This window comes from Anomaloglossus baeobatrachus, chromosome 3 (assembly GCF_048569485.1).
Source record: "Anomaloglossus baeobatrachus isolate aAnoBae1 chromosome 3, aAnoBae1.hap1, whole genome shotgun sequence".
Taxonomy (NCBI): domain Eukaryota; kingdom Metazoa; phylum Chordata; class Amphibia; order Anura; family Aromobatidae; genus Anomaloglossus; species Anomaloglossus baeobatrachus.
The window spans coordinates 424,819,393-424,832,495 of NC_134355.1; the positions used below are offsets into that span (position 1 = coordinate 424,819,393).

The 13,103-nt window shown below is 52.4% G+C and overlaps 1 protein-coding gene across 1 annotated transcript in view; it reads right to left on the bottom strand.

The window, feature by feature from the left end:
* Nucleotides 1-13,103, bottom strand: part of PSMD2 (proteasome 26S subunit ubiquitin receptor, non-ATPase 2) — an 81,880-nt gene that overhangs the window by 36,801 nt on the left and 31,976 nt on the right. The window contains exon 7 of the mRNA XM_075340342.1: nt 5,898-6,042. Coding sequence (XP_075196457.1) covers nt 5,898-6,042 — 145 coding nt within the window. The remainder of the gene's footprint in view (nt 1-5,897; nt 6,043-13,103) is intronic.

Below are 13,103 nucleotides of genomic sequence, written 5' to 3' on the forward strand. Positions count from 1 at the left end.
AAACCGTTCAACATGAACAACATGTGTACCCGCAAACAACAAAAAACATCCCGAAGGACAACAGGGCGGGTGCTGGGTCTCCCAATAAGAGCTAGAAGAAAAGGAATTTACGGTAAGTAACAAAATTCCCTTCTTCTTCAGCGCTCTATTGGGAGACCCAGACGATTGGGACGTCCAAAAGCTGTCCCTGGGTGGGTAAATAAATACCTCATGTTAGAGCTGCAAAACAGCCCTCCCCTACGGGGGTGTCACTGCCGCCTGCAGGACTCTTCTACCTAAGCTGGCATCCGCCGAAGCATAGGTATGCACCTGATAATGCTTGGTGAAAGTGTGCAGACTGGACCAGGTAGCTGCCTGGCACACCTGTTGAGCCGAAGCCTGGTGACGTAATGCCCAGGACGCACCCACGGCTCTGGTGGAGTGGGCTTTTAGCCCTGAAGGAACCGGAAGCCCCGCAGAACGGTAGGCCTCTAGAATTGGTTCTTTGATCCATCGAGCCAGGGTGGCTTTAGAAGCCTGCAACCCCTTGCGCGGACCAGCGACAAGGACGAAAAGTGCATCGGCACGGCGTATGGGCGCCGTGCGGGAAATGTAGATTCTGAGTGCTCTCACCAGATCTAGCAAACGTAAGGCCTTTTCATACCGGTGAACCGGATGAGGGCAAAAAGAAGGCAAGGAAATATCCTGATTAAGATGAAAAGAGGATACGACCTTAGGGAGAAACTCCGGAATGGGGCGCAGCACAACCTTGTCCTGGTGGAACACCAGAAAGGGAGCCTTAGATGACAGAGCTGCCAGCTCAGACACTCGCCGAAGCGATGTGATTGCAACAAGAAACGCCACTTTCTGCGACAGCCGAGAAAAGGAAACTTCCTTCAGAGGCTCGAAGGGCGGCTTCTGGAGAGCAACTAGTACCCTGTTCAGATCCCATGGATCTAACGGTCGCTTGTACGGGGGCACAATATGACAGACCCCCTGCAGGAACGTGCGCACCTTAGGAAGACGTGCTAGACGCTTCTGAAAAAACACGGATAGTGCCGAAACTTGCCCTTTAAGGGAGCTGAGCGACAAGCCCTTTTCTAACCCCGATTGCAGGAAGGAAAGAAACTTGGGCAATGCAAATGGCCAGGGAGACACTCCCTGAGCAGAGCACCAGGACAAGAAAATCTTCCACGTTCTGTGGTAGATCTTAGCCGAATTCGACTTTCTAGCTTGTCTCATTGTGGCAATGACTCCCTGAGATAATCCAGCAGATGCTAGGATCCAGGACTCAATGGCCACACAGTCAGGTTCAGGGCCGCAGAATTCTGATGGAAAAACGGCCCTTGGGACAGTAAGTCTGGTCGGTCTGGCAGTGACCACGGTCGACCGATCGTGAGATGCCACAGATCCGGATACCACGATCTCCTCGGCCAGTCTGGAGCGACGAGTATGACGCGGCTGCACTCGGATCTGATCTTGCGTAGCACTCTGGGCAAGAGCGCCAGAGGTGGAAACACGTATGGGAGCTGAAACTGCGACCAATCTTGAACCAAGGCGTCTGCCGCCAGAGCTCTTTGATCGCGCGACCTCGCCATGAATGCCGGGACCTTGTTGTTGTGCCGGGACGCCATTAGGTCGACGTCCGGCACTCCCCAGCGGCGACAGATTTCCTGAAACACGTCCGGGTGAAGGGACCATTCCCCTGCGTCCATGCCCTGGCGACTGAGGAAGTCTGCTTCCCAGTTTTCTACGCCTGGGATGTGAACCGCGGATATGGTGGATGCTCTGTCCTCCACCCACATTAGAATGCGCCGGACTTCTTGGAAGGCTTGCCGACTGCGCGTCCCTCCTTGGTGGTTGATGTATGCCACCGCTGTGGAGTTGTCCGATTGGATTCGGATCTGCTTTCCTTCCAGCCACTGTTGGAAGGCCAGTAGAGCAAGATACACTGCTCTGATCTCCAGAACATTGATCTGAAGGGTGGACTCCTGCGGAGTCCACGTCCCCTGAGCCCTGTGGTGGAGAAATACTGCTCCCCACCCTGACAGACTCGCATCTGTCGTGACTACTGCCCAGGATGGGGGCAGGAAGGATCTTCCCTGAGACAATGATGTGGGAAGGAGCCACCATTGTAGAGAGTCTTTGGCCGTCTGGGAAAGCGAGACTTTCCTGTCCAGGGACGTTGACTTCCCGTCCCATTGGCGGAGAATGTCCCATTGAAGTGGGCGCAGATGAAACTGCGCAAAGGGAACTGCTTCCATGGCTGCCACCATCTTCCCTAGGAAATGCATGAGGCGCCGCAAGGGATGCAACTGGCCCTGCAGGAGAGATTGCACCCCTGTCTGTAGTGACCGCTGCTTGTCCAGCGGAAGCTTCACTATCGCTGCTAGAGTATGAAACTCCATGCCAAGATACGTTAGTGACTGAGTCGGTGATAGGATCGACTTTGGAAAGTTGATGATCCATCCGAAAGACTGTAGAGTCTCCAGCGTAGCATTCAGGCTGAGTTGGCATGCCTCCTGAGAGGGAGCTTTGACCAATAAATCGTCTAGGTAAGGGATCACCGAGTGTCCCTGAGAGTGCAAGACTGCTACCACCGCCGCCATGACCTTGGTGAAGACCCGTGGGGCTGTCGCCAGACCAAATGGAAGAGCTACGAACTGAAAATGGTCGTCTCCTATCACAAAACGTAGAAAACGTTGATGTTCTGTAGCAATTGGCACGTGGAGATAAGCATCTCTGATGTCTATTGAGGCAAGGAAGTCTCCTCTGGACATTGAGGCAATGACAGAGCGGAGGGTTTCCATCCGGAACCTCCTGGCGTGCACATGCTTGTTGAGCCGTTTTAGGTCCAGAACAGGACGGAACGAGCCGTCCTTTTTTGGCACCACAAAGAGATTGGAGTAAAACCCTTGCCCTTGTTCCTGAGGAGGGACTGGGATAACCACTCCTTCCGCTTTTAGGGAATCCACCGCCTGCAGCAGAGCATCTGCTCGGTCTGGCCGTGGGGAGGTTCTGAAGAACCGAGCTGGAGGACGAGAATTGAACTCGATTCTGTACCCGCGAGACAAAATGTCCGTCACCCACCGGTCTTTGACCTGTGACATCCAAATGCCGGAAAAGCGGGAGAGCCTGCCCCCGACCGGCGATGCGGAGGGGGGGGGCTGGAAGTCATGAGGTAGCCGCTTTGGAAGCGGTACCTCCATTTGCTTTCTTGGGGCGTGTGTGAGTCCGCCACGAATCTGAGTTTCTTTGCGTCCTCTGAGTCCCTTTGGACGAGGTAAATGGTGTCTTGCCCGAACCTCGAAAGGACTGAAACCTCTGCTGCCACTTTTTCTGCTGAGGTTTGGGTGTTCTGGGTTGTGGTAAAGAGGAGTCTTTACCCTTGGACTGCTTAATGATGTCAGCCAATGGCTCGCCAAACAGTCTCTCTCTAGACAAAGGCAAACTGGTTAAACATTTTTTGGAACCAGCATCCGCTTTCCAGTCCTTTAACCACAAGGCTCTGCGCAAAACTACCGAATTGGCGGACGCCATTGAGGTGCGACTGGTAGATTCTAGGACCGCATTGATAGCGTAAGACGCAAACGCCGACATCTGCGTGGTAAGGTGCGCCACTTGCGGCACTGCTGGATGCATGATAGCATCCACTTTTGCTAAGCCAGCTGAAATAGCCTGGAGTGCCCAGACGGCTGCGAATGCCGGAGCAAACGACGCGCCTATAGCTTCATAGACAGATTTTAACCAAAGGTCCATCTGTCTGTCATTGGCATCTTTAAGTGAAGCGCCATCCTCCACTGCAACTATGGATCTAGCTGCAAGTTTGGAAATCGGGGGGTCCACCTTTGGACACTGTGTCCAGCGCTTGACCACCTCAGGGGGGAAAGGGAAACGCGTATCTTTAGATCGTTTAGAGAAACGCCTTTCCGGGTGAGCGTCGTGCTTCTGGATTGATTCTCTGAAGTCAGAGTGATCTAACAAAGCACTCAATTTACGCTTGGGATAAAGGAAACGAAACTTTTCCTGCTCCGCAGCCGCCTCTTCTGCTGAAGGGGCTGGGGGAGAAATATCCAACAGCCTATTGATGGCTGAGATAAGGTCGTCTACCATGGCATCCCCATCCGGGGTATCCAGGTTGAGAGGGGTTCCAGGAGTGGATTCCTGATCACTCTCATCAGACACATCACAGGGAGACTGATTGCGCTGAGACCCTGAGCAGTGTGAAGACGTCGAGGGTCTTTCCCAGCGAGCTCGCTTAGGGTGGCTGGGGCCATCATCTGAGTCATAATCCTCGGCCTGTGAAGCCGGGGACCCCCCTGTGGGCTGGATACATTCCAAGTAAGGGGGACCTGAGGACAGAGGCCTCGCCGTGCCCAGAGACTGAGCCCCATGCATAGATTGCAAGGTCTCAAGGATTTTTGCCATAGATACAGACATATTATCTGCAAAAACTGCAAAGTCCGTCCCTGTCACCGGGGCAGAACTTACAAGCGTCTCAGCCTGGGTCGCTACCTCTCCTGACTCCGGCTGGCGAAGCAGCACCGGGTCGGAGCATTGCACACAATGGGGGTCATCAGAGCCTGCTGGTAGATTAGCCCCACATGCAGCACACGCAGTATACACAGCCCTTTTTGCCTTGGCCGCCTTGCGATTTGAGGATGACATGTTGCTGCTTCCACAGAGCGATCTGGGATATGCAGCCAGAAGCGCACCTCACAGTGCAAGAAATACAATATCTATATAACTGTATCCAGTACACTGACACACAGTGAGGCACTAGAGGGACCAGCACAGAAAAATCGCTTACCGCCCGCTTAAAAAGCGGGTGTGTGGTCGCCAGATAGCCCCTAGTCCAGGTCTCCCAGAGCCTTGCGTCCTTCCTCCAGCCAGGCATGCATGTAATGGCTGCCGGCGTCTCGAGAGAGGAAGGGGGGCGGGCCCTGGGCGTTCCTGGCCAAGAGCGGGAAGCCAGCTTCCCTCTGTGCATAGTGTGAGGGCTGGAGCATGTAAATCAGGCTCCAGCCCTCGTCGCTGCTTGCGAACAGCGTCTCTCCCCTACCCTGAATGACAGGGTGGGGGCGGGAACGAAACGGAGCTGCCGGCGTCCTAGGCCCAAAAAGCCGGGGACTAAAGTTATAACCGCCGCCGCCGTAAAAGCGCGGACGGCGGATCCCCGGCGCACCACAAGTCACAGCAGCGCCGCCCGGTCCAGAGGGGGTCGGCGCTGCGTTCCCATACACAAAACATCCCCCAGTAATCTGTAGGGACACTAACTCCAACATTGCGGTCCCCGGCGCACTACAACACCCAGCCAGCCCGGAGTGTGTCTGTGCCTGCCGGGGACACAGAGTACCTGTATGATGCAGGGTCCTGTCCCTGATCGTACTCCTGCTCCGAATCCATCAGGTTCTAATGGGTCTGTGGATGGAGCCCGGCATCAGAGCTGAGAGGCCGGCAGGATCCCACTTCCACAGAGCCCTACCAGGGGATGTGGAAGGAAAACAGCATGTCAGGCTCCAGCCCTGTACCAGCAATAGGTACCTCAACCTTACAACACCATCCAGGGGTGAGAAGGGAGCATGCTGGGGACACTATATGTGTCCTCTTTTCTTCCATCCGAAACCGTCAGCAGCTACTGCTGACTAAAATCTGTGGAGCTATGCATGGAATGTCTGACCTCCTTCGCACACAAAGCTAAAACTGGAGAACCCGTGATACCACGGGGGGGTATAGCCAGAGGGGGAGGGGCCTTGCACTTTTAATGTAGTGCTTTGTGTGGCCTCCAGAGGGCAGTAGCTATACCCCAATCGTCTGGGTCTCCCAATAGAGCGCTGAAGAAACAAGGAGATGCTTGATATACAAGTAGAAGACAAATAAAAATGTGGAAAAAACTATTGTTAAATCACATTACACACCTCACGAGCCAGAGCAAGGAAGTTGCTATTAAGTTGGACATTGGACATGATCTCTGTTAAATCCTCATACTCTTCAACATCTTCATTCAGGCTTAGATAGACTCCGTGTCGGCCGAGCATAAACGCCATCTGCTTCTGGATAACTCTATAGGAAAAAACAGAACACATTTACTAAGGTTAGTAGAGACCTGTTATAGAATTAAACGGGGTTTCCACTATTAATGTGACCCTCTTTCATTTGTCCTAACTAATCCTAGCTAAACACTTACCTAATACTCTTCTGCTAAATGCACTGCTCATCTAAGCTTATCTCTCTGCGGCGCATATATACCTTTATTGATATTCTAGGTTTGAGCCTTCTGGTTTGAAACCGGAATCAGACAAACTGAGCAGGGCACGTCACTGGTGGGGGGTGGGGCTGCCTCTGAGTGACAGCAGTCTGAGCACGTATGCAGATCACACTTCACTCTCCTCCCAGCCTGCTTTATAAAACGGTGCTTTTATATGACAAGTGCTGCAATTTACCTATCATTAGATAGTATACTAACGTTCTGCACATTGCAGAGTCTGACAGCAGCATTGACCGGTTCAAGGTCGTAGGCAGAGCTTGTTCCACCCGTGGCTGTTACAGGCAGGTCCTGGCTGTAACAGCCATTGCCTGCCGAGTATGGGGTGAACCTACCCTGTTACCCTGCTCCATAAACCGACAAATGACTTGAAAATGGTATGAAATTGCTGAAAATAATTAACATTTATTTGTATGGGGAAAAATGACACTGTGCATACAGTGAGTACGGAAAGTATTTAGACCCCTTTAAATTTATCACTCTTTGTTTCATTGCAGCCATTTGGTAAATTCAAAAAAAGTTAATTTTTTTCCTCAATGTACACTCTGCACCCCATCTTGACAGAAAAAACAGAAATGTAGAAATTTTTGAAAATGTATTAAACAAGAAAAACTGAAATATCACATGGTCATAAGTATTCACACCCTTTGCTCAAGCACTCATATTTAAGTCACATGCTGTCCATTTCCTTGTGATCCTCCGAGATGGTTCTACTCTTTCATTGGAGTCCTGCTGTGTTTAATGAAACTGATAGGACTTGATTTGTAAAGGCACACACCTGTCTATATAAGACCTCACAGCTCACAGTGCATGTCAGACCAAATGAGAATCATGAAGTCAAAAGGAACTGCCCAAGGAGCTCAGACAGAATTGTGGCAAGGCATAGATCTGGCCAAGGTTACAAAAGAATTTCTGCAGTACTCGAAGTTCCCAAGAGCACAGTAGCCTCTATAATTCTTAAAACGGAAGAAGTTTGGGACCATCAGAACTCTTCCTAGGCCTGGCCATCCAGCCAAACTGAGCAATCGTGGGAGAAGATCCTTGGTGAGAGAGGTAAAGAAGAACCCAAAGATCACTGTGGCTGAGCTCCAGAGATACAGTAGGGAGATGGAAGAAAGTTCCACAAAGTCAACTATTTCTGCAGCCCTCCACCAGTCGGGCCTTTATGGCAGAGTGACCCGATGGACGCCTTTCCTCAGTGCAACAGAAAGAAACTGGAGAAAAACAGGTTTTTTGCCGCGCTTGAAGACCACAGACATTGATGTCGGAACAGATGATTCTTTTATTGTTTCATTCCTACGCGTTTCGGAGATCCAAACTGTCTCCTTCTTCAGGGAAAGAATTTTACAGGGGCCAGGAAAGAATCCTTTTAAGAAGCAATGAAAAGGGGAGGGGAGACAAAGAGGAAATCCCTGCCCATGACGTCAGCTCACCATGTGTTGCAGAGCGATGACTCATGGCCACATGGAGTTTAGCCTCATCAAAGGTCACACTGAAAAAAACATATACATATATATACATATCATACATAAATCCAAAAAAAGAATCAGAAGACTATCAGAAAAAGCCAAATGTAGCTGAAAAAAACATATTAAAATAAAAACATTCATATACATATGAATCTATGCAAATACATATACGTATAAAAACAAAAAACTAGACATACATTAATATAGACCCAAGAACAATTTCTTTTTCTTTTTCGCTCCTAATTGGGAGACCCAGACAGTGGGGTGTATAGCTACTGCCCTCTGGAGGCCGCACAAAGAACTACACTTAAAAGTGTAAGGCCCCTCCCCTTCTGGCTATACACCCTCCCGTAGGAGTACAGATTCCTCAGTTTTAGCTTTGTGCGCAAGGAGGTCAGACACGCACGCATAGCTCCATTGTTTTTAGTCAGCAGCAGCTGCTGACTATATCGGATGGAAGAAAAGAGGACACATATAGTGTCCCCAGCATGCTCCCTTCTCACCCCACTGTATGTCGGAGGTGTTTGTAAGGTTGAGGTACCCATTGCGGGTACGGCGGCAGGAGCCCACATGCTGATTCCTTCCCCATCCCTTTTTACAGGGCTCTGGGTGAAGTGGGATTTACTGGTCTCCAGGCACTGAGACCGGGCTCCATCTACAGCCCCTGGAGAAGATGCTGGATGGAGCGGAGTACATCAGGGACATGGCCCTGCTTCCTCAAGGTACTCTGTGTCCCCGTGCATTTGGCGCTCACACCGCAGCTTGCTGGGTGTTGTAGTGCGCCGGGGGACATCAGCGCTACGGCGCTTGTGCCAGGCCTCATTCAGCTTCGCTGAAGCAGGCACACTTCTAGGAATAGGTCGCGCCGGCCGCTGGGACTGCGGCGCGGCTGGCACTTGTGGTGCGCCGGGGACTTCAGCGCGGCCCGCGCTTTTACGGCGGCCGCGCTGATAACTCGAGTCCCCGGCTTTTGCGGCCTGCTTCCGTTCGTTCCCGCCCCCGGACCTGCCAGTCAGGAGAGGGGCGGGACGCTGGCCACGTCTAGGAACGGTTATGCCGGCCGCTGGGACTGCGGCGCGGCTGACACTTGTGGTGCGCCGGGGACTTCAGCGCGGCCCGCGCTTTTACGGCGGCCGCGCTGATAACTCGAGTCCCCGGCTTTTGCGGCCTGCTTCCGTTCGTTCCCGCCCCCAGACCTGCCAGTCAGGAGAGGGGCGGGACGCTGGCTAGTGCATCAGCGCTGAGGGCTGGAGTCGTTTTTACATACTCCAGCCCTCACAATCGGCACAGAGGGGACACTGTTTCCCGCACTTTTGTTTGGGAACTCCCACGGACCGCCCCTCTCCACAGACGCCGGCAGCCATTCCTGCTGACACGCTGAGCTGCAGAGGGGAGCCGGGGAGACCCAGACAAGGAATCTGCAGCCTCTTACCCGCTATTCAGCGGGCGGTAAGCCCCCTCTTGTGCCATTATTATTCTTAGTATTTTGTTTCTACAAATACTTTGTATTGCATAGCGCTGGTCGCCCTTTGGCTATAGACTCTCTCACATTGCAGAGAGCCAGCAACATGTCGTCCGTAAAACGCAAGGGTGCCAAGGCACAGACATTATATGCCTCCTGCACCGCTTGTGGGACTTTTCTACCGGCAGGCTCCACGGACCCCCATTGTGTGCAGTGCTCGGCCCCTGCGGCGCTTGCACAGTCGGGACCTCTGCTGGACGTGACCCAGGGTGTACCACCTGTGAATGCTGTCCAGGTGACAGGAACTGAGTTTGCAGCTTTTGCTGACAGAATGTCTCTCACTATGTCACAAATTCTTGACACATTGCGAGCTAGGCCTGTACTTCAGGCCACGGACACTGTGCAATCATTGCCCCCTGGTCCCCCTCAGCTCCAAGCTCCGGGACGAGCATATACACCTCAGGGTGAAGACTCTGACTCGGACGATGGCCCCGGGCAGCCTAAGCGGGCTCGCTATGACGGGCCTTCACATTCATCTCAATGGTCAGGATCCCAGCGAGATGAATCTATGGGTGATGAGGCGGACGTAACTGATCAGGATTCTGATCCTGGGACCGCTCTCAATCTAGATACACCAGATGGTGACGCCATAGTTAATGATCTTATATTTAACATCAATAAGATGTTAAATATTTCCCCACCAGCTCCTCTTGTGGAGGAGTCAGCTTCGCAGCACGAGAGAATCCATTTCAGATACCCTAAGCGTACTTTAAGCACTTTTCTGGACCACGCTGACTTTAGAGACGCAATCCAGAAACCCCACGCTTATCCTGAAAGGCGTTTTCCTAAACGGCTTAAAGATACACGCTATCCTTTTCCCCCTGAGGTGGTCAAGGGTTGGACCCAGTGTCCAAAAGTGGATCCTCCAATTTCCAGGCTTGCAGCTAGATCCTTGGTTGCAGTTGAAGATGGAGCGGCACTTAAAGATGCCACTGACAGGCAGATGGAGCTCTGGCTGAAATCCATCTATGAAGCGATTGGAGCGTCATTAGCGCCTTCTTTTGCGGCCGTATGGGCACTCCAAGCTATCTCAGCCGGGCTTGCGCGAGTTGACTCCGTCACACGTGCATGTGCCCCGCAGGTAGCACCATTGACCTCGCAAATGGCGGCATTCGCGTCGTACGCGATTAATGCTGTTCTTGACGCTACAAGCCGCACGGCAGTGGCGTCAGCCAACTCCGTTGTTTTGCGTAGGGCCCTGTGGTTGAGACATTGGAAAGCAGATTCTCATTCCAAGAAGTGCTTAACCAATTTGCCTTTTTCTCGTGACCGATTGTTTGGAGAGCGTTTGGATGAAATCATCAAACACTCCAAGGGTAAGGACTCATCCTTACCGCAACACAGACAAAACAGACCCCAACAGAGGAAGGGTCAGTCTGGTTATCGGTCCTTTCGAGGACCGGGCAGGTCCCAATTCGCCTCGTCAAAAAAGACTCAAAAGGACCAGAGACGCTCAGATTCTTGGAGGTCTCAGTCACGCCCAAAAAGGACAGCCGGAGGAACCGTTGCCAAGACGGCGTCCTCCTGACTTGCGGTCTCCGATTCCCACACCCGCGGTCGGTGGGAGGCTTTCCCACTTTGGCGACATCTGGCTGTCACACGTCAAAGACCGTTGGGTGAGGGATATTCTGTCTCACGGGTACAGGATAGAGTTCAGTTCTCGTCCGCCAACTCGTTTCTTCAGAACTTCTCCACCACCAGACCGAGCCGATGCTCTGTTGCAGGCGGTGGCCGCTCTAAAGGCGGAAGGAGTGGTGACCTCCGTCCCGCTTCAGGAACAAGGTCACGGTTTTTACTCCAATCTGTTTGTGGTCCCAAAAAAGGACGGATCGTATCGGCCCGTCCTGGATCTAAAGTTGCTCAACAGACACGTAAAAGTCAGGAGGTTCCGGATGGAATCCCTACGCTCCATCATAGCCTCAATGTCTCAAGGAGATTTTCTAGCATCAATAGATATCAAGGATGCGTATCTCCACGTGCCGATCGCACCAGAGCATCAGCGTTTCCTACGCTTCGTCATACACGACGAACACCTACAGTTCGTAGCGTTACCTTTCGGTCTGGCAACAGCCCCCCGGGTCTTCACCAAGGTCATGGCAGCAGTAGTAGCTGTTCTGCACTCGCAGGGTCACTCGGTCATCCCGTATCTAGACGACCTGCTTATAAAGGCACCCTCTCAAGAGGCATGCCAACACAGTCTGAAGGTGGCACTAGACACTCTCCAGAGTTTCGGGTGGATTATCAACTTTCCAAAGTCTCATCTAACCCCGACCCAATCTCTGACTTATCTTGGCATGGAGTTTCATACTCTATCAGCGATAGTGAAGCTTCCACTGGACAAGCAGTGCTCGCTACGGACTGGAGTGCAATCTCTCCTTCAGAGCCAGTCGCACTCACTGAGGCGCCTCATGCATTTCCTAGGAAAGATGGTAGCAGCAATGGAGGCAGTCCCGTTCGCGCAGTTTCATCTGCGCCCTCTACAATGGGACATTCTACGCCAATGGGACGGGAAATCGACGTCCCTCGACAGGACTGTCTCCCTCTCTCAGACTGCCAAGGACTCTCTCCGTTGGTGGCTTCTCCCCACCTCATTGTCACAGGGAAAGTCGTTCCTTCCCCCGTCCTGGGCAGTGGTCACGACGGATGCGAGCCTATCAGGGTGGGGAGCGGTGTATCTCCACCACAGGGCTCAGGGGATGTGGACTCTGGAAGAGTCCACCCTGCAGATCAATGTTCTGGAAATCAGAGCAATCTATCTTGCCCTGCGAGCCTTCCAACAATGGCTGGAAGGCAAGCAGATTCGGATTCAGTCGGACAATTCTACGGCGGTGGCTTACATCAACCACCAAGGGGGAACACGCAGTCGCCAAGCTTTTCAAGAAGTCCAACGGATTTTGACGTGGGTGGAAAGCAGAGCGTCCACCATATCCGCAGTTCACATCCCAGGCGTGGAAAACTGGGAAGCAGACTTTCTCAGTCGCCAGGGCATGGACGCAGGAGAATGGTCCCTTCACCCGGACGTGTTTCAGCAGATCTGTTGCCGCTGGGGGACGCCGGACGTCGATCTGATGGCGTCACGGCACAACAACAAGGTCCCAGTTTTCATGGCACGGTCTCACGATCACCGAGCACTGGCGGCAGACGCCTTGGTTCAGGATTGGTCGCAATTCCGACTCCCCTATGTGTTCCCACCTCTAGCATTGTTACCCAGAGTTCTCCGGAAAATCAGGTCCGACTGCCATCGAGCCATACTCGTCGCTCCAGATTGGCCAAGAAGGTCGTGGTACCCGGATCTGTGGCATCTCACGGTAGGCCAACCGTGGACACTACCAGACCGTCCAGATTTGCTGTCTCAAGGGCCGTTTTTCCATCTGAATTCTGCGGCCCTGAACCTGACTGTGTGGCCATTGAGTCCTGGATCCTAGCGGCCTCAGGTTTATCTCAGGAGGTTGTTGCCACAATGAGACAGGCTAGAAAACCATCCTCAGCTAAGATCTATCACAGAACGTGGAAGATATTCTTAGCGTGGTGCTTGGCTCAAGGGTTTTCTCCCTGGCCATTTGCATTGCCAATTTTTCTTTCCTTCCTGCAGTCTGGGTTGGAAAAAGGTTTGTCGCTTAGCTCTCTTAAGGGTCAAGTCTCCGCGCTATCCGTATTCTTTCAGAAGCGCTTGGCACAGCTTTCTAAAGTACGCACGTTTCTCCAAGGAGTTTGTCATATCGTTCCTCCTTACAGACGGCCATTGGAACCCTGGGATCTGAACAAGGTTCTCATTGCTCTCCAGAAGCCGCCTTTCGAGCCTTTGAAAGAGGTTCCCCTTTCTCGGCTTTCACAAAAGGTAGTTTTTCTTGTGGCGGTCACGTCTCTT